The sequence below is a fragment of the Abramis brama genome (genome assembly GCF_963993115.1).
Source record: "Abramis brama genome assembly, chromosome: 17".
Lineage (NCBI taxonomy): Eukaryota > Metazoa > Chordata > Actinopteri > Cypriniformes > Leuciscidae > Abramis > Abramis brama.
The window spans coordinates 8,157,682-8,177,177 of NC_139979.1; the positions used below are offsets into that span (position 1 = coordinate 8,157,682).

Here is a 19,496-nt window from a genome sequence, read left to right on the forward strand (position 1 = left end):
CATGTGGTGACCCAGTAGATTACCAAAATTGTTTATCGTGCAAAAAGTTTTAATGGTTTCTCTCTCAAAGCACATTGTAGTGGGCAGTTATTCATGCCCACATTCCAAGTCTGAGGGCATGACATGCAAACCTACTTGTGTTGGTATCTGGCTAGAACTAATAAATTTGCCATTCATTTTTTGCAAAATACCATTGAATTTATTTAGCAATTTGTTTTTCATGCTATCTGCAAAGGGTTGGGAATGTTCACAAAACACTGATCAATTGAATTAAAGGACACGCTGTAAATGATCTGTATTCTATTGTCAATGGAACTCTCATCTAATGTTCTGACAAAGTCCTTGTGTCAGGAAGTTCCTTCCTGTTGGCCAGCTCACAGGAGAACAAATAAGTCACTTTGGTGGTTTCTCCCCTCTGTGGCCTTACATAATCATCAGTCATGAGAATCAGTCAGCCCACAGAGTCAAATGACCAGCCACACTCACACTGAACATGCACTAATATAATGCGGAGTAAACACATTCAATCGGACCAAAATGCTCTTGTGGGTGTCACATTTTAACATTTTCAAGAAATGTTAATTGCTTTGCTTAGAACCATTTTCAATCATGTGATGAACTTAATGGCTTTTTACTAATAATGAAACAACGCTTTTGCTTAGTAGCACTTAAAGATGTGCTATATTGTGGACATAGTCAGGATCAGGATTGTTTGGTGCAGCGTGCAGAGTAGTTTATCTCTAAAACTATATTTGATTGTAAGTTTGGGCTGAACTAATCGCAGATGGTTAGATGATTGACCAATCACAATACAGGACTGGAACTGTTTTATAAACATATTTTATAAAATATATTTAATTATTTGACATCATTATTTATTTTTTAATAAAACAAAAAATATTTAATTTATTTAAAAAAATAATATTTCAACTCAAATATTATTAGATGAGCCATTTCCCATTTGTAAAACTGTTACCACTTAAAGGCCATACATTTACATTTTATCATAGGGGTGTTGTCACTCCACACAAATGTTGTTTGTGTTAATATGTGAAAATATCTGTGTAGGTGTCTTGGACAGTATTTTTAATACTGGGTCTCATTTGCATTTTCTCTTGCACTGATTTCATGGAAATCAGAATATCTTTGTTGTCTGTATTAAACTGAGAAACCTCCCTCTCCTCTCCAGGCTGCTGTAATGTGATCTGCTCTGATAAGACAGGCACTCTCACTAAAAATGAGATGACAGTTACTCACCTGTTCAGCTCTGATGGACAGCATGCTGAGGTAAGAGCCTTGAAACTTTCAGGAGGGTAAAATTACACTACATGACCAACAAATGTGGACTCCCAAACACTTAAAGCCATATGTGATTGTTGGGCACTTAATTTTAATTGGTAGTTAATCCGTCCTTATAGCTCCCATTTTAGGAAGATTTTCCACCCCACATTGGAAAATAAATGCAGCGATTTGCTCTCGAAACTGATGATGCCTGTTACCAAAGTGGCTGGCTGGCCACACAAGGATAGGTTCAATTTGAAAGAATGACTAGTGAAAGTCTTTGGAACATGAGTTAGAATGAGTATTTAATATATATTTACACTACAGTTCAAAAGTTTGGGGTCAGTTTTCTTATTAAATAATACTTTTAATCAGCAAACACACATTCAATTTATCAAAAGTGACAGTAAATATGTTTGTAATATTACAAAAGATTTCTGTTTCAAAAATGTTTTTCTTTTGAACTTTCAATTAATGAAATTTATCAGAGCGTCCACAAAATTAAGCAACACTAGTGTTTTTAAAATTTATAATTGGAAATATTTCTTGAGCATTAAATCATTACATCAGAATGATCTCTGAAGGATCATGTGATTTTGAAGACTTCAGTAATGGGTGCTGAAAATGATTTAATTACAATAAATTACAATCTAAAATATATTAACAGAAAACAACTTTTTAAAATTGTAATAATAATTCACAATGTTACTGCTTTTGCTGTATTTTTGATCAAATAATTGTAGCCTTGGTGAGCATAAGAGACTTCTTTCAAAAACATTACAAAAATCTTACCAACTCCAAACTTTGAACGGGTCAAAATTTGTTATTGTTGTGCCTTGCTCTGTTAGGTCTCGTTTGTCCTAAAGCCATTACCACATTAGAAATATGCAATCTGAAGTATTAATGCTGCAGTGTTTCATCAGCCCAATGGATCTGAAGAGAAGCCTCTGGTTTTCTCTCCCAGGAACAGAAGCAGTGTCTCAGATGCCTGATGGCATCAGTGTATAGTCCTGAATTCATTGCTGTGCTATCGGCGTGCTCTAATAAATCTTCAAAGCAGTCGGCTGAGGAGTAGATTGAGTCTCTCACTATTTAAACTTACTAGGTCGCTTCTCCCAGGTCTATTACATCATGCTTTTTTATTTCACATCCCTCTGGGCTTCAAACAGAGCACTGTCAAAAAGACTACTAAAAGTCATCTATTGTCTGTGTTCGAGCTTTGTGTGACAGTGCATTTGCGTGTATGTTAAAGTTTAAAGTCTTTCCTCAAAATGTAATAACTTCCTTGGAAAGAATGTTTCATGATTCCTTCAGTTTCTTTTAAAAATAAAGTCTCATATCTCTATAAATCTCAATTCGACATAGTCCCATCCTACCTTTTTTTCTTGTTTCACTTATAAATGCCATACTACTTAAGTTAAATAGGTTGTGAACGTTGTTTCATGTTGACTTAAAGGTGTTAAGATGTTTCTTAACTGATTTAGCTTCTTTTACAGGTCACCGGCGTCGGGTACAATAATTCTGGCGAGGTATTGTTGGATGGTGAGGTGGTGCATGGTTTCTCCAACACCTCCATCAGCAGGATCGTGGAGGTGAGGTTAAGAGGTAAATATTATGAAAAGCAGAGCTTTTTGGATACTATAATGTGACACATTTCGTTTTGTGTCTGAAATTCTGTAGGCTGGCTGTGTGTGCAATGATGCCTTGATCAGGAGCAACACCCTAATGGGCCGCCCTACCGAAGGCGCCCTCATCGCCCTGGCTATGAAGGTACAGTATGTTGCGTCCTGCATGATATTCTGATAATTGTTGTTCTTTTGTGATATCACATGCAACTGTATCATAACTGAACCCAAACAGTATGGTTGGACGTGCCTGTGTTGCCTCTTCCCACCTGTTCAAACATGAGGCAGCCTGTGGCAATAATGCCTGCGTGGTACTGTCTGTCACCTCGTGTCACCTTATTTAGGCAAACAGAGAGTGTTTGAATCAGCTCACTCATGCTAATTAAGATGAGCAGACATGCTTTCACACCCCATAGAACAGTTAGCTGTGGCAACAGCATCTCCCTTGAGGGTCCCGGTTTTTAACGTCTGGTACATTAATAATATTGTTTTCACCACAGGGACATTTACTTGGGGTTTAAACTGAGAGAATTGTGATTCAAATACAAGGTTAAAAATAACTAGATTTTTACATTTTTCTTGTCTGCACAAAACTCAAAGCCACAATTTTAGGGTGTTCTAGGTCAGGCCCTTAACTATAAGAATTGCACAGGGGCCAGTGTGAAAGTTTCAGACTTTTCACTTGCTGTATTGGGCAATTTTTATGTTTGTTGAGGCATCCTTGCTTCAGTTTTCCACATGAGCGGCAAAGACCTTCTCTCGTGTTATCTGACCTTGCCTTTCTTTTATATTCTGATTTTGTATCTATCCACTCTGTTTTATTTTAGTTTTTCATGGAACCGGAACTGATCGGTCTCTTTGAGATTAGATTGGATTTTCTATATCTTCCTTTAAGGATTCAAGTGAGCTGAGTATGTAACCACATGTCCATTTATTTTCTGTTGTTTATAGATGGGTTTGGAGGGACTGCAGCAGGAGTTTGTGCGGTTGGAAGAGATTCCCTTCTCCTCAGAGCAGAAGTGGATGGCAGTCCGCGTCGTCCATCGCACTCAGCAAGTAAGCTGTGCCACATGGCATAAAGCACTTTGTAAACTTAGAGTAGATGGTGGAAGGTAATTGGAGCTGAAATTCCTTGGCAATATCACAATAGTGCATGTGGAAATTTACATTCACTTTGCTGATCCTATTGATTTACTTAACAAACATGTCTTAAAATGGATGGACAGTGCCCAAATGTTTTTCCACTTGGCTGGCTATTTATTATTACTCTCAGGCTGAGATTGAGTACTCTTAAAGTACTCTCTGGAAATCTTAAGATCCAATCTGTGTGGCCAGCTTCATGCAGTTTATGGAAGTCAGGATGCACAACTGTTTATCAGTCCACCGGGAAACAGGTGTGTTTAGGTACCAGGCTGCTGCATAAGAACAACTATTTGCTAGATTCACTGCTTTGTTTTCTGTGTTATGCCTTGGAAATAATCTGTACCAAAGACTTTATGTACACAAAGACTGTTCATAGGAGATGAATATTCATTTGTCTCGTCATATGGAATAAGTCCCGTCTTCTATATGAAAGAGCCAATTGACGATTGGTTAAGTCATCACAGCACCTTAGCTGCCGTTAGAAGCTCCGGTTGCTATTCTGAGATGCTTGCTTAAGACCACACGTGTATTGGCTGGTCTAGCCTGAAAAATAAGCTTTTTTAACGCTATTTGAGCATAAGAAACACCATTTATGAGACAGTTGTCAGATTTCATTGGTGATTTCAAATATAAAAATGTAATCGTAAGCTTGCTGAACAGCTTTGGAGAATTTGATGTTTCCTCATTTAAAACAGATAGGAGCTGTACTTGCATGACTGAAATAGCTGCCCGAGAGGTGTTTCAAAGATGGCCACCGAGTGAAATGACTTGCCTTAAAGGGAATTTGTCGGAACTTAATTGTTAGACATCAATTCTGATCATAGAGTCTTCAATCAATCGTTTCATCTGGTTTGTGTATGACCATTCTCAAAGACTCAAGTAATCATTTAAATGAGCTACCATTTTATTGCATGTTGGTCTGTTAATGTGGTGGTGACCCCTTCAAGGTGCACTAAGCATCTGACGCCACCCACACTGCTGAGTGCGACAGTTAGATGAATATGTAAATTTTTACCAGCCGTAACAAATTTTTTTCCGGAAAGTTTGCTTTGGCAAGCTGTTTTCGAACTCCTAAAACGAATTTTAAACAAAGTTAATTTTGGCCTGATTTTGTTCGAAAAGATGTCACATCAGTTCATTCTTCATTTTAGCTTGAAGTATATCGGGGCCTTAAATGTTAAAAAGGTGGTCACTTTACATATAAATTACACAGCCCTTTCCTTTCTAACTGGGCAGTACTTGGTCTGAATAAGCTACAAAGTTATTCTGTAGTCAAAAGTCTGGTTATACGAAACTAATTATATCTTTCCTTGCATCTGATTTAAATAACAGGATAAGCCTGCCATGTTCTTTGTGAAGGGCGCCTATGAGCAGATCATCCGCTTCTGTACTTCCTACAACAGTAAAGGTGTCACTCTGCCTCTGACTCACCAGCAGAGAGAACTCTACCAGCAGCAGAAGAGCTATATGGGCACTGCGGGTCTCAGAGGTACACCACTTGTTACACTAGTACCGTTTAAAAGTTTAACATCAGTAAGATTGTTTTGTTTTTTTGTTTTTTTAATGAAATTAATACATTTATTCTTTAAAGATGCTTTAAACAGTCACAACTTATATGATTCTTAGGAGCATTCCTGAAAAGTTCAGCTCCTTTGGTTTTCCGAACTGTGGCTTAATGTCAAACAGCTTTCCTGCCATTATCAAATCACACATAACTTTGAAATGACACGCATGCTCTTTGTGTCAACTCTTATAGTGTCTCCTTAGTTGCTCCCTGGCAAGGCTTTTTTCCATCTTACAGCTGGCCTGCTTATCATTTGGCTTGTTTAGATAAGATTGAGTTGTCTCAGAGGACGCAGAAGTGCTTTCACTTATTGACATTCCTCTCTATTAGCTTCCTTTAATTAAAGACATTTCATGGAGGACACAGTAATAATATTGAGATCAAGCAGGTTTTGGCAGAAGCTGATGCTCTTCATCTGTCCTCTGGCAGTGCTGGCGTTTGCTTCTGGATCTGAGATGGGCGCTCTTACCTTCCTGGGGCTAGTGGGCATCATCGACCCTCCCAGAGCTGGAGTGAAAGAGGCTGTGGTGACTCTCATCAGCTCTGGAGTGGCAGTGAAGATGATCACAGGGGATTCTAAAGAGACTGCAGTGTCAATTGGTATGACATTCAACCATGTTATTCCTATTCTGTCTCAGCGGTGTCTCTCTACATCTTCAACAATTATAACATCAAAATATAGCTACCAAATTAGATATTTTTTTCATCCTTTTGACAATATTCTCTCTCTCTCTCTCTCTCTCTCTCTCTCTCTCTCTCTCTCTCTCTCTCTCTCTCTCTCTCTCTCTCTCTCTCTCTCTCTCTCTCTATATATATATATATATATATATATATATATTTATGAGTAGACTTAGAATGTTTAAAGGGATAGTTCACCCAAAATTGAAAATTCTTTCAGAAATTACTAAACCCTCATGTCGTTCCAAACCCATTAAGACTTTCGTTCAACTTCGGAACACAAATGTAGATTTCTTTAATGAAATCTGAGAACTTTCTGTCCCTCCATTGACAGCTATGCAACTACCACTTTGACTCTTCAAAAAGTTAATAAAGAGATTGTAAAAGTAATCCATATGAATGTGATTTAGTCCAAATTTTCTGAAGAGACACGATCGCTTTATATGATGAACAGATTAAATGTAGGCTTTTATTCTGTCAATGGAGGGACAGAAAGCTCTCAGATTTCATAAAAAATATCTTCACTTGTGTTCCGAAGATAAATGAAAGTCTTACGGGTTTAGAATGACATGAGGGTGAATAATTAATGACAGAATTTTCATTTTTGGGTGAATTAACCCTTTAATGTCAGAACTAAAAAGTAAAAAAAACACTTTTTTTTTTTACACTTTTGCTGTAAATGAACATTTAGAAGAATATTTAATCATTTTATAGACACAGCAATGTAGTGACAAACAATTAAATTGAAACATTAATATATTATTAGTATAAACAATGTTTACTAAACCATTTGAATACATTACAAAAAATGTTTGGTAATAATGCAAAAAAGTTGTTGAATCACAGTTTTGCATCAATTCATGAAAGTAGTGATTCTTGGAAATAGATTTTGTACTTACTAACTCTAATGCCTTTGTTTTTGAGTTTGAAGTCACAAGTTTGAATCAAGTGAAAAAATAAAAGATGCCTTTATAGATTTTAACTTTTTAGTTCTGACATTAAACATTCTGAATATGCTTATTTTTTAATAAATATATGGACAATATGTATTTTTGTTATTATATACACACACACACGTATATTGTCATTCTTATGAGTAGCAAGACTAGGAAGAACTAATTTAAGTAGACTTGGCCAAGTAGAAAGCATTTCAAATAATTAATTTTTCAGCATCAGCAGAGCCATTGTGAATATATCATGAATATTCAATATGACACCCTACTCGCATACATTTATTCTTTTGCCTTTCTCCACCACAGCAAGTCGACTGGGTCTCTATACCAAAGGTTCTCAATCTCTGTCTGGAGATGAAGTCGACCAGATGGACATCCAGCATCTCTCTCAGATAGTGTCCAGGGTATGAACATGCCTTTACACACTCCAAGCTTCCTCTCTGCACTACGATCCAAAAGATCTACAGCTGAGTTTTGGACGGCTTTCAAATCCACAAGTGTTGAACAGTCTTGAGCAATTGTACATTAGCTGATGCAAATAAGAGCAGCCTTTTGGTCTTTTCCATTCCACTGCGCTACTTTTCTTTTCTTTTTTTCAAAGTAAACACGTGCTAGACGGATGAGCGTTTTAAAAATGTGCCGCTCAAGTTAAAAGTTAAACTTTTGTAACTTTTTTTTTTCTTCTTTTTTCGTTCCACTGACATGCTGTCTCACGTTTTTAACAGCAAAAACGGGTTCTGTGTGAAACGGCCCTAAGAAGCAGCATGAAATGAATTTGTTACCTGTCTCCACAGATAGCGGTATTCTACAGAGCCAGCCCTAGACACAAGTTAAAGATAGTTAAGGTAAGTGCACCAAACAGATTGTTTGTGATTTGTACTCCACATATGGCCATGTTTTTTAACCTGTTTTTCTGGCTTCAGTCCTTACAGAACATCGGTGCAGTTGTGGCTATGACGGGAGACGGTGTTAATGACGCGGTGGCTCTGAAGGCAGCAGACATCGGTGTGGCTATGGGTCAGACCGGTACTGATGTCTGCAAAGAGGCAGCAGACATGATCCTCGTAGACGACGACTTTCAAACTATATTGTGAGCATACGGTTTCTTGTTTGTTTTTTTTTGGCTTAATCAGAATTTTGCGGACTGTTGATGTGACATCTGATGCGTTTACACATGTCCTCAAGCCTTTGTTTCTCACTCTAGGTCTGCCATTGAAGAAGGAAAAGGGATTTACAACAACATTAAGAACTTTGTGCGCTTTCAGCTGAGCACGTGAGTTGGCATATTTATATAATATAAATAAAACAATTTTTAATGTAATTTATTCCTGTGATGGAAAAGCTGAATTTTCAGCATCATTACTCCAGTTTTCATAAGCTAGCTTTCCATCCAAACGTGAAGCAAATCTTTTCAAATTTTGCAAAAAAAAGAAAAAACAACAACTGCGAATTAGGTGCGTTTCCATTAAGTTGTTCAAGCGGATGACAGTGGTATTGGTAACCTATAGCCTGACATCGTCATACTCAGATTCTAGTCAGAATGTCTGATACTGCTCCATTGGGCTGTGATTAAGGGGCGTGTTTCAACTGAACCAGGAAAGAAAATGCCTCTGCACTCAATTGGATAGACCTACAACCAATCAGAGCAACGGAGTAAGTGACGTATGTTTTTCATTCATGTTTCCGATCGACAAATGCCTTGATCGCGGTCGGTATCTTCTATAATAGACGCGATGGCGGAATCTACACATGATGTTTTATAAACAAAGTTCGGGAGGAGCACGTTCAAATAATCAATCCAATCAACTTGTCATCAAACAATTACCATGTCTACCCTATCAGCATGAGAGGAAGCATATATTTATTCACTCTGTCAACTCACCTAACATTCCTTGACAGTTTTCAGCATCCCTCCACTCACTCTCGGCTTGTTCTTCCACAGCCTGGAATACGGGGGGAGTACTTTGGGTTCGGGCCGAATACCGAGCCCGAGCCCTCTCCTCGGACAGCACGCCAAATATGCATTTATTCTATCTGATTTATTTGTAAGCGTGAACTCGTGAAATCTCAATTCTCCAGCGGCAGTCATCTTTGTTGTAAACGAATTCAACCCAAGTGCTCTTTGGTGACGTGGATGATTACGTTACTGTTGATCATCTGTCCATCATCGTATAAAGCCCGCCCTGACAATTTGATTGGTCTGAACAACTTTTGTTCGGGCATAATAGCTCCTCAACGGATCAAGTCCAGACCGAACTTCCCGACCTAAAAATTTTGTGGGCGGGGCTAAGTCCGGCTGGCATCCAGGCTAGGTAACCTAGTTACCAACTATTCAAAAACCACCTCAAGCGAGCATGCAAACTTTTTTGTGAATTAAGGGATTTTTCCCCCCGAAATTTGCTGTTTCCATCACTTGTTCCTGATGCGATACTTCAAAATGCACATAAAAATAGAATGGAAACATAGCTAGTGTCACATGATCCTCTAGAAATCATTCTATTATGCTGATTTGGTCACCCAAAAATCTTTTTTCTTATTAATAATGTAGAAAACACTTGTGTTCCTTATAAAGTTATAGAAATAGAAAGTTCAAAAGAACAGAATTTATTTGAAATAGAAATTTTTTGTAACAAATGCATCCTTGGTGAACAGAATTATTAATTTCTTTTTTATATGATATTATTTATATGTGATTATATAAACATTTAAATGTATATATTAGATATTATCTATTCTTTATATTTTTGTATTAATTTTACATTTATTACTTTTACTTATACTATACAATAATTGTTTTCTTGTGTGTATATATATATATATATATATATATATATATATATATATATATATATATATATATATATATATGAGATGATCCAGGTTATGAATAATGATAAAATAATCTCTGAATCTTTGTGCTCACTTTCTTTAGGAGCATTGCTGCCCTTACCCTCATCTCCCTGGCAACACTTATGAATTTCCCCAACCCTCTGAATGCCATGCAAATCCTTTGGATCAACATCATCATGGACGGGCCGCCAGCCCAGAGGTAATAAATTGATTACAAACAGATTTATCACCACCATTGGTCAGGAAAACTATTTTTGGTGCAAGAATATTGATAGTCCGAATAAGAATGAACTTTAAATCTTTTTCTAGTTTGGGAGTGGAGCCTGTTGATCGGGACGTGATCAGGAAACCCCCGCGGAACGTCCGAGACAGCATCATTACACGCAGTCTGATAGTGAAAATCCTCGTGTCGTCCTTCATCATCGTTTGCGGCACTCTGTTTGTGTTCTGGAGAGAGGTAGGCAGTATTCAGCTGATGAAGGCCTTCCTGCACATCATTTGTGTTCTGCTTTGTTTTTCATTTGTGTTCCATTTATATTCAAAAAAGGGCATTAGGTAAATGACTAAACGATTTGTTAACACTGTGACTTTATTTGTTAAAGGCATCATGCAATGCTTTTTCTATATTACCTTTGTGGTGTTTTTTTGCCCGTCTACTTGAGAATTAATTTGGAGCCTTGGTACAGGAGTGCAATTACCTTTCCTAGCCTTTAATTGGTTAGCAACACTTTAAACAAGAGCTGTAAAATGATTAAGTACTGTTGTTCTCTGGGTAAGTAGCATCGAAACGGCTTTGGAAAATGAAGTACATTAAACCTGATGAAATAATTGTCTCCTGAAAGCTAAAAGCTTTTCAAGGAACCACAAAAGCATGTCCTTGATTTTTATTTTATTTTTCTCCCACCACTTCCCTTCAGTCTAATAAATATTTTGGTTTTGTTTTTGTTTTTAGCTGCGTGACAACGAGATCACCCCACGGGACACCACAATGACGTTTACCTGTTTTGTGTTCTTCGATATGTTCAACGCTCTCAGTTCTCGATCACAGGTATAAGCAACATCAAAAATCAATAAAATGCACAAGCATGTTTCTGGTTTACTTTCTCATGGGATGTATTAAGAATGTGTGGTGAGCAGAATCCTAAACACTGCCACCTGCTGTAGGGAATATGAGTCATGTTGTTCAAAAAGTTCAAAATGGCAATGTGCGTTTTGGCGTCTTTAAGGCCTGGATTTTATGCCAGTACATCATTAGAGATCTCTCTTCACTGTTTTTGTCATCCTGCAGACACGGATGGTGCACGAGATGGGCTTATGCAGTAACAGGATGTTCTGCTATGCTGTGCTGGGCTCCATCATGGGCCAACTCCTGGTCATATACTTCCCTCCACTACAGAAGGTCTTTCAAACAGAGAGTCTCAGCATTTTAGGTATGCAAACATAAAAATACAGGAAACCATAGTACACCACATTTTTCTTATCACACGCAGTGGAGTCCAAAAAAATATGTAAAATACAGAAGAAATCGATTCTGTGCTATTTCTAGTTCTCTAATAAGGAAATATGTAACATTGATCATGCAAACTCTGTCAGATGTTCTTGCTTCCATTGAATTTCAAGATGCTCATTGGAACATTCTCGAATCATCGTAGAACTTTTTGTTCTTTTTAGTATTATTTATACGCTATTATAGTATATATTAGTATTTTGAATTAACTTTTCATTTTTATATTTTCAGTTTTCATTTTAGTTTAAGTTTTAGTCATTTTGTTGTGATTGTCCATTTTTAGTTGTTTTGTCATTTTTATTAGTTAATTTCTATTTATCTTTATTTTTACTTCAGTTTAAAAAAACGTTGTACTTCAGCTTAAACTTGGTTTTAGTGGTAAATAGCCCTGTCCTAGAGAACATGATTATCATGTTCACATTAATGATTGAAGCATTAAAAAATCCACAAGTTTAATACAAAGGGCCAGATTTACTAAACAGGGCAGATTAGCGTGAGAGCGCAATTCCAGAAAAGTGCAGATGGGAATGGAAAGTTCTGCATGTGATCTACTGATGACGTGAAAATTTAAGAACACAGACGCAGTCGGATAATTTCCATAATGACCAATGCAATCTATCAAGAGCAGCGCAAATTAGCCTCTGTTTTTTTGGGCAGTAAATAATGGTGCAAACACTAGTAAATTGACTAGAGGAAACCTTAGTTAAGCACCTTGCATGATTCAGTTATACTTTCCTCCCATCAATTTAGCGTCTGAAAGGGAAACTCCTACAAATGCATATGCAATAAAGTCAGCCACAAAAATAATGTCCATGCCTTTTCAGCACTATCAGCGCTTTTCACTGCATGTCTTTATTAAATCCTGACTGTAGTTTTTTAATGCCAAAAGAGGGTTTGGCCTGGCGCAAGCTGTTAGTAAATCTGGCCCCAAATATTAATTCTCAAAATGTTAATTTTCATATTTAAAATTTTGACTCAATATGTTCAGCTAATAAAATAATAATTCTTAATTTTAACGAAAAAAATGTATTGGCATATTATGTCATTAATTTGAACACCATTTTTTCTGTGTGTTTAATTGTTAATTTATTTGAGTACCGGCACTTATTGTGTTTAGGATATTTCACGTAACATGTTCACTGATATATGCACCGTCCTCTCCGTGCAGATCTGCTGTTCCTGCTGGGCCTCACGTCCTCTGTCTGTGTGGTATCGGAAGTTATAAAGAAATTAGAGCGACTCAGAGGTGGAGAAAAAATGGCAGACACTGAGGATTTCCATGATGTATGACACACATTGTGTCCCGTGCAGGAGATGGTGGGTGGGGCTGCGGCATGTGGTTTAGCATGTCGATCGGGCCGGGCTCATACCGTACAAAACAATCCAGAGTGATCATTCAGGCCCGACCTGTATGTGCAGTTCCTTTTTGAAGGTCAAGACCAGGGGCTGATTTTGGAGCAATCTGACATGCGCCCTTGCCGGAGGAGATACTTTGGTGTGCTGCTTTATGACTGTACTACTACCCATAGCATCTGGGCGAACTTTATTTATGAGATGCTGTATCTGTCCATACAGTGGCTGTTTTGATTTCATGATTTAAGGGATGTATTATGATTTTTCTGTATTATTATTATTATTATTATTATTATTATTAAAAGGATTTTGTGCTTTATAAATCTATTGTTTAAACATTTCTGGTTAGAGGTTTGTGGAACAATATGGATAATGCCTTTCTGCATTCCAGATTCTAAAATTAATCAAAATTATGCTTGGAAAAATCATTTATTTTCTGTTGGAAAAAGCTTTTGTCCTCTTAAACCATGAGTGTTCCAGTGTTTGGTGGAACAGACCACTTGTTTTGGGTCATGATGAAACTGTGGGTGTGAATTAATGCGTACGTGATGTGCCAAACCATCACATCATTTACTTAATATAAATTGAACACCTTGCAACAGGCCCTGTTCTGAGTCTGTTGAAGATACAGGATCCCACAATATGATGGCATTATGAGATTACAGGGTCCCACCTTATGACGACCTTCAAGGTACATGCACTAAAAGTTCTTTTCCCTTTATATTAGACTGATGGTTAATACAACTGGCTTGTACAATTACTTATCAGTTCCTCTGTATTTACATATTTTCAGTACTATATTATTACTTTCCTTATGTTAATACACTGGTATCTGGGCCATCTGAAGATAGATTTTGCCTTTTTCACCTTACTTTGGCTTTTATCTATAGTGTTATTTATTTTCTCACCAGCTTGGTGCTTGGTTAGGTGAATGCTTAATGATGTAGTTGGTTAAATGGGTGCTCATGTTGGCTGTACAGAAATGTTAGACTAACACTAACCCCATGCCGAAAAACCTCAGTGCAGCCCACCAACATTGAATTATTCCCATCTGCCAACTCTGTATCTTGTTTCTGTGGGACAGGGAAAGATGATGCTGTTGAGTTTTTACAGTGTGCGGTCTTATCTCTCCTCTGTGTTGCAGATAGTGGTTCTTTATGGCCACATTGTGCAATTTCTTTAATGCCCATTCTGTTTTCTAGCATCGCTCTTGCTTTGAAAACAAAACAATGTAATACACTGATAATAAACAGTATAAACAAATTAAATGAAGGGTGATAGGTAAAAAGCGTTTTTTATTTTTATTTTTTGAGATTGTATTTATTTTATTGTGGTTTGCACAGCTGAAACCAGTAATCTGTTGTGGTCATTTCAGAACACAATTGTACAATACAATTTTTTACAAATTAAATAAAATCTGTATCTGAAGTTGATCACTGACTAATCTGATTATTTAAGTTGCTGTTTTACATTGTGGTAAAACAGAAATCTGTAAAGTTATTACAAAAGAAAGATTAAAATGGAAAAATAATTTAATACTCAATTAAAAAGTTTCATGTTTTTAAATATGTTCCTTAAAATACTCTGGTAAATAGAATGTATCCTCCTTGATACCAATGTCCAACAGCTAAATACAAATATCTTATAATCAAGTAATTATAATTTCAATCAGAAAACCAAAGTCATGCAGTAAATAATACAGGATAGCAAAAATAGGATTGTGCATGACGTGATTCTGATATCATACAGTGGACATGTCATTTTAACATTCATTCTGGTGCAATGCCTTGCCCTTTTCCATTGTAAGTGCATTAATGCAAACTAATGATTTTTTGTTTGTTTTTACTAGTCAAAGCATCTCCTCTCATATTTCTTGGAGGGATTATTAACATTGCGAACTTTAGCCTTGTGTCTGGTACGGGCAGTGTACAAACAGTCAGGGATCTCCGTCTTGTGACCCTTGGCCTTTTTCCACCCATTGAGATCATCATCTTCATTGTCATCAATATCCTCATCCATCAGATGATCAAAGCAACTGCTCAGATCATCTATAGGCTGATTCTGGCCTTTGTAGCCATTCTGTGTTTTCCCAGCGTGTCTGTTCTCGAGCCCAGTTTTCATTTTCTTGATGAAGTCTTCACCCACTAAGCTCACGATTGCATCCTTCAGCTGTTTGAAGAGTTGTTCAGCGCTTGAGCCCCTCATCAGCAGAGACTCCAGAGTGATGCCTCTCCTGAGCTCTCCAACAACCTGGTGCACCAGTGTTCCACGGTACAAGCTAAACAACACCAGAACACACTTAGTATTCATGTGCAACAACACTAATGGACACATCTAAGATGTAAAAGTCACATTATTTATTTATATATATATATATATATATATATATATATATAAATATTTCTTTATATATAGAACTTCTGTATTATATTTTTAAGTTATATTATATTATGGGCCTTGTTATGGTTTATTGTGTAGAGATCAGACAGGAAAGCACGGGGTGGAGAGAGAGGAACGGGATCGGCAATCAGGAACCAGGGATTTGTAACAATGGAGATCAAAAGGATAAATATTATCAAAAAAGGATGGTTTAGGAGTAATAAAGGATGTTGTACCGTGCACACTCTGGTTCAGATAGCGGATCCAACAGTAAACGATTGAGATTTAGGCTCCACTTTAGGCACGACTGCCACTGGCTGTATAGATGAGCTGCTTCATCCTCCAAATAGATCCTTCCTCGACCAGTTTGTAGTTTTTTAAGTCTCAACAGCATGTCTAAACCCCCAAACCAAAAATAAATAAATGAACATGTTTTGACATTCTTTTTTCCAAAATATTATGAACTGGCTCAACACACATTTCGGAAAACCTCGGCAATGTTTTGCCATTTTGCCCATGACATTTAGCTAATCATTACACCATATCACCTTTTTTGCGTGACAATGGTGGCATATGTGCCAGAGGTTGCTTTATTACTTTACTGCATGCTATAAAAAAACTCTAATCTACACAGTACCAGCTCGCCTCGACTCGACTCGCCTTTGTTTGGTTTTCCACTGTGTAAAAGTTGTACCTGTACCTGCTTCCAGGTACTTTTTTTCGTATCACCTCCGGCGAGGTGAGCTGAGGCGATACTAAAATGTGACGTGAAAACACGGCAGACTGCTGATTGGTCAGAGAGTCTACGGCAAGATTACGTCACGGCAGTTTCCTGTGGCGTCGCTATGACGACCAGGTACTATTGTGGAGGTACTATCTGCAATGGAAAACGGAACGAAAAAGCGAGCCGAGACGAGGCGAGTCGAGTTGAGCTGGTACTGGTAATGAAAAAGCGGCATAACAGAATGATGTATGATAATGTCAATACCGGTTTCTGTTTTAGGCGTACTGCTGAGCTTTCCATTGACCATTCCCAGTAGCAGCCCCCAAAGATGCACTTGGCACGGCTGAGGTTGCGCGTTTACAAGCCAGTAACGTGTCACAAACATTTGCAGCTGTAGAGCATGTGGGATCCCTCTTAACATCGCGGATGACACACCTAAAGTGTCAAGGAACACCTGAAGTCGCACGTCATGTGGTTCCTAGAATCATTAGAAAGACAAACACTGTAAAACAAAGAGTTTCATTTCACTTGAAAACAGTGCCAAGACATCTTCATTACCTTGTATAATGTTTCCAGTTGAAGTTCTTCCATCACCTTGGTCTGTATGGCTTCAACCTTCTGATTGCTTAGTGTTACGTGTTGTCTCCCGTATTCCTCTACATAATGCTTGCTTGTGCCAGTGATTGCTTTAATGGCTAACGCTTGTTTATTTGCTGTCTGTTTTCCTCCCAACAACAGTAACCCGTAAATCACCTGGCGTATGGGACGAGAGATTTCACTGCTACAAGGGAGTTGGAAATTTTCAACCTGGGGCGTCAAGGAAACCCTTTGGTGTACCAGTACATCGATAACAGAGGAGCTCATCCTCCCCTCAAGTAGAGGCCTCAAGGTCCATTTAGGTAGAACTTGCAGAGGACCTGTCAAAGCTGACTGTGGAAGCACCTTCGAGTCGAAGAACTGGGCAAGAGAGCCAGAGATGAGCTTGTACTCTTTGATTCCTTTCAAAAGTGCTTTTTGGACTATGACTTTTTCTTTGTTGTCTGTAAATTTCAGCAAGGCACTTATAGCTTCTTCCGGCCCTGGAAACTGGGATAACCAGTTAAGCATCCCTTCAATACGAGCATTTTCCGTGCCGGTTAATGAGTACTCCTCCCAATTCAGGTACTTGATATTTTGTAACTTCACATAATCGTTGCCTAAGATGGAAGCGAAGATTGGGAGAAGTTCAGCATTCATTTTGAAAGATGCACAGAATTTTCCCAATGTGAAGTGTTTGGCTTGGATGAATTTTTTGTTTGTCTGTTTGTCCACTGTCACTTTTTTCCACTTGAAATGTGAGATTGGCAGGACTCCCGCTCTGAGGTTGAATATATAGAAGTCACTGTCGTCGGACAAAACAGGACAATTCCACTCTTTAGCCAAGGCAGCAATTTCCCAATCAGCCTCTTCAAGACACTGAACCACTGGTATCTTGAGCTTATGAAGGAGCTGTCTTAACACATTTTTAATGAGCGAAGGAAGGACTCTCCCTCTCTTCCCCATAGACAGGGCATAGGCCGCATTTATTTTCTGCTGTTTTCGTTTCATGTCAGTGTCAAATTTTTTGTCGGTGTGGTCGGCGCCGCCATCAAGTACAACGTAAGGGCTAATGTCACAGGCTGCAAGGTTCTCAAAGAACTGTATGATCAGCTCCTCAAAGGCATCATAGTCTCCTCCATGCATCTCATCCAGATTGCAGTCAAAGTACAGCAAATAATATAAGTTACATCCATCGATTATTAGTCGTTTGTCTCTAAAATCCCAGCTCCTTAAATAATCTCTGTCGCTGCTTTCAATGTATGTCTTCAATCCTTGGACTCCCATGTTGATAAACAGTCGTCACCAACTTTAAGCAATTTTGTTTTTTACTTGAGCTGGGAAAACATGAATAATTTTCTAATTATTGCGATACATGAGTAAATGAATGAATAATTTTTTTGCGATTGAGATAACTGGGTAAAAGGTGTCCCAATGAACCTGAATTCACCCCTATTTAATATCAACGTATTAAAAATAAATAAATACTCTACATCATTTTCATTATATAAAATGTTATTTCGTAATTTTATCTCTTTTCCTTTAACCGTCACGATAATGACATGCAAAATGTTTACAGGCATGGAGCGTTTATCCAAAATAAATAATCAACTTCATAATTCCTCTCTATCAAAAGTCAAATATTGTTCTTGATTTGGTCGGAATACAATTGACAGTAATAGAAATAAGTAGTAGAAATAATCTTATAGTAGCCTACTATTTGAAAAGAACTTACCGAATGTTGAGGAATGAGAGTGTGTGAGGCGTCTGTAGCTTCATATAAGCCTATCCGAATAATACGCAGATCTTATTATATAAATCAGACAGGAAACCGAAACTTAACCGTATGACGTTTGGAACTGCAAATCGAAACTTGGCGGCCGCAGCATCATAATCATAATCACGAGGATGACATAGATACTTCTAACATGTCAACATAGGCTTTATATAGCCTACAAAAACACTAATAATTTTAACAGTCAATCTCTGTTGTGTGGTAAAAACAAAACAAAAAAACACTCGAGAGTCGTTTTGTTAATAGTCCTGAACGTTTTGTATTTTAAATAGGCCTATGTATAAAGTAACATAAAATATACACACAGATATTCATAGACCATGCTATTTATTATTAAAAGAAGGCTATCTCTGTTAGGCTACTATTTTTATTTTATGTTACTATAGCCTATACCAAAACATTTATAAAAATCTTAATAGTGAGTGTTTTTGTACCTAAAAACATACATATAGGTGTGTGTGTGAATGCATAATAAGCTGTCTTCTAAAATATCTATCTATCTATCGCATGAATCATCACCCTGTTGCTGTGCAAAACACATTGTGTATTGCAGTTGCAGTTACACCCCTGATCTAAGAGATATGACAGGCCGTACGTAGCTTGTTTTGTTTTAGAGAAATGTGAAGTGACAAATGAATGCATTACTCTCCAAATTTTTCATTTCATTTTTTTTTTTTCCATCAGCTCTGCAAGAACATGCAGGTTTCATCATTTTCTTATAAGACACAGGGGAGACCGGGGACAGTTGCAACACTTTTCTTTTCAGTTGCATTTCTCTCAGTTACTCAGACACTATTTGGACTAGACCAACCAAATTTGTATATAGCCTATTAAACTTTCATCTGTTTGCTAGTTACCCATACCATTTAAAGATGATTACATGATATGACATATCGTTCACAGTATTTATTTGAATGGAAGAAGCCAGATGTTGCAACTGACCCCAACCCAGGACAATTGCAACACAACCATAGGACGATTGCAACATGTTAAAAATAGCTTAAATTTCACTAATTAACTTTAGCTTTTTGTCTCAATGAGCATAGAATTCTGAAAATATGAACTGTT

General features: G+C 37.5%; 2 protein-coding genes across 3 annotated transcripts in view; one reads left to right on the forward strand and one right to left on the reverse strand.

The window, feature by feature from the left end:
* atp2c1 (ATPase secretory pathway Ca2+ transporting 1) overlaps positions 1-14,387 on the forward strand; it is a 40,258-nt gene extending 25,871 nt beyond the window's left edge. For both annotated transcript variants that reach the window (XM_084089030.1, XM_084089031.1), the window contains exons 13-27: positions 1,190-1,287; positions 2,778-2,873; positions 2,962-3,051; positions 3,858-3,962; positions 5,382-5,538; positions 6,043-6,213; positions 7,551-7,648; positions 8,039-8,089; positions 8,168-8,334; positions 8,449-8,517; positions 10,177-10,293; positions 10,404-10,551; positions 11,047-11,142; positions 11,383-11,524; positions 12,770-14,387. In XM_084089030.1, the coding sequence (XP_083945156.1) occupies positions 1,190-1,287; positions 2,778-2,873; positions 2,962-3,051; positions 3,858-3,962; positions 5,382-5,538; positions 6,043-6,213; positions 7,551-7,648; positions 8,039-8,089; positions 8,168-8,334; positions 8,449-8,517; positions 10,177-10,293; positions 10,404-10,551; positions 11,047-11,142; positions 11,383-11,524; positions 12,770-12,891 (1,727 nt within the window). In that variant the 3' untranslated portion in view covers positions 12,892-14,387. The remainder of the gene's footprint in view (positions 1-1,189; positions 1,288-2,777; positions 2,874-2,961; positions 3,052-3,857; positions 3,963-5,381; positions 5,539-6,042; positions 6,214-7,550; positions 7,649-8,038; positions 8,090-8,167; positions 8,335-8,448; positions 8,518-10,176; positions 10,294-10,403; positions 10,552-11,046; positions 11,143-11,382; positions 11,525-12,769) is intronic.
* Positions 14,232-18,486, reverse strand: aste1a (asteroid homolog 1a). The gene is made up of 5 exons (XM_084089032.1): positions 18,369-18,486; positions 16,616-17,970; positions 16,322-16,535; positions 15,570-15,729; positions 14,232-15,232 (listed from the first exon to the last, which is right to left on the reverse strand). The coding sequence occupies exons 2-5, from the start codon at positions 17,918-17,920 to the stop codon at positions 14,800-14,802; spliced, it is 2,112 nt and encodes a 703-aa protein (XP_083945158.1). The 5' UTR covers positions 17,921-17,970; positions 18,369-18,486; the 3' UTR covers positions 14,232-14,799.
* Between the last annotated feature and the right edge of the window lie 1,010 nt (positions 18,487-19,496).

Coding starts and splice junctions, on each gene's coding strand:
- aste1a (XM_084089032.1), bottom strand. CDS start 17,920: ATGGGAGTCCAAGGATTGAAGACATACATTGAAAGCAGCGACAGAGAT. Junction 15,730..16,321: donor TACGCCTAAAACAGAAACCG/GTATTGACATTA, acceptor TTGGGGGTTTAG/ACATGCTGTTGAGACTTAAA. Junction 15,233..15,569: donor TCTGAACCAGAGTGTGCACG/GTACAACATCCT, acceptor GGTGTTGTTTAG/CTTGTACCGTGGAACACTGG.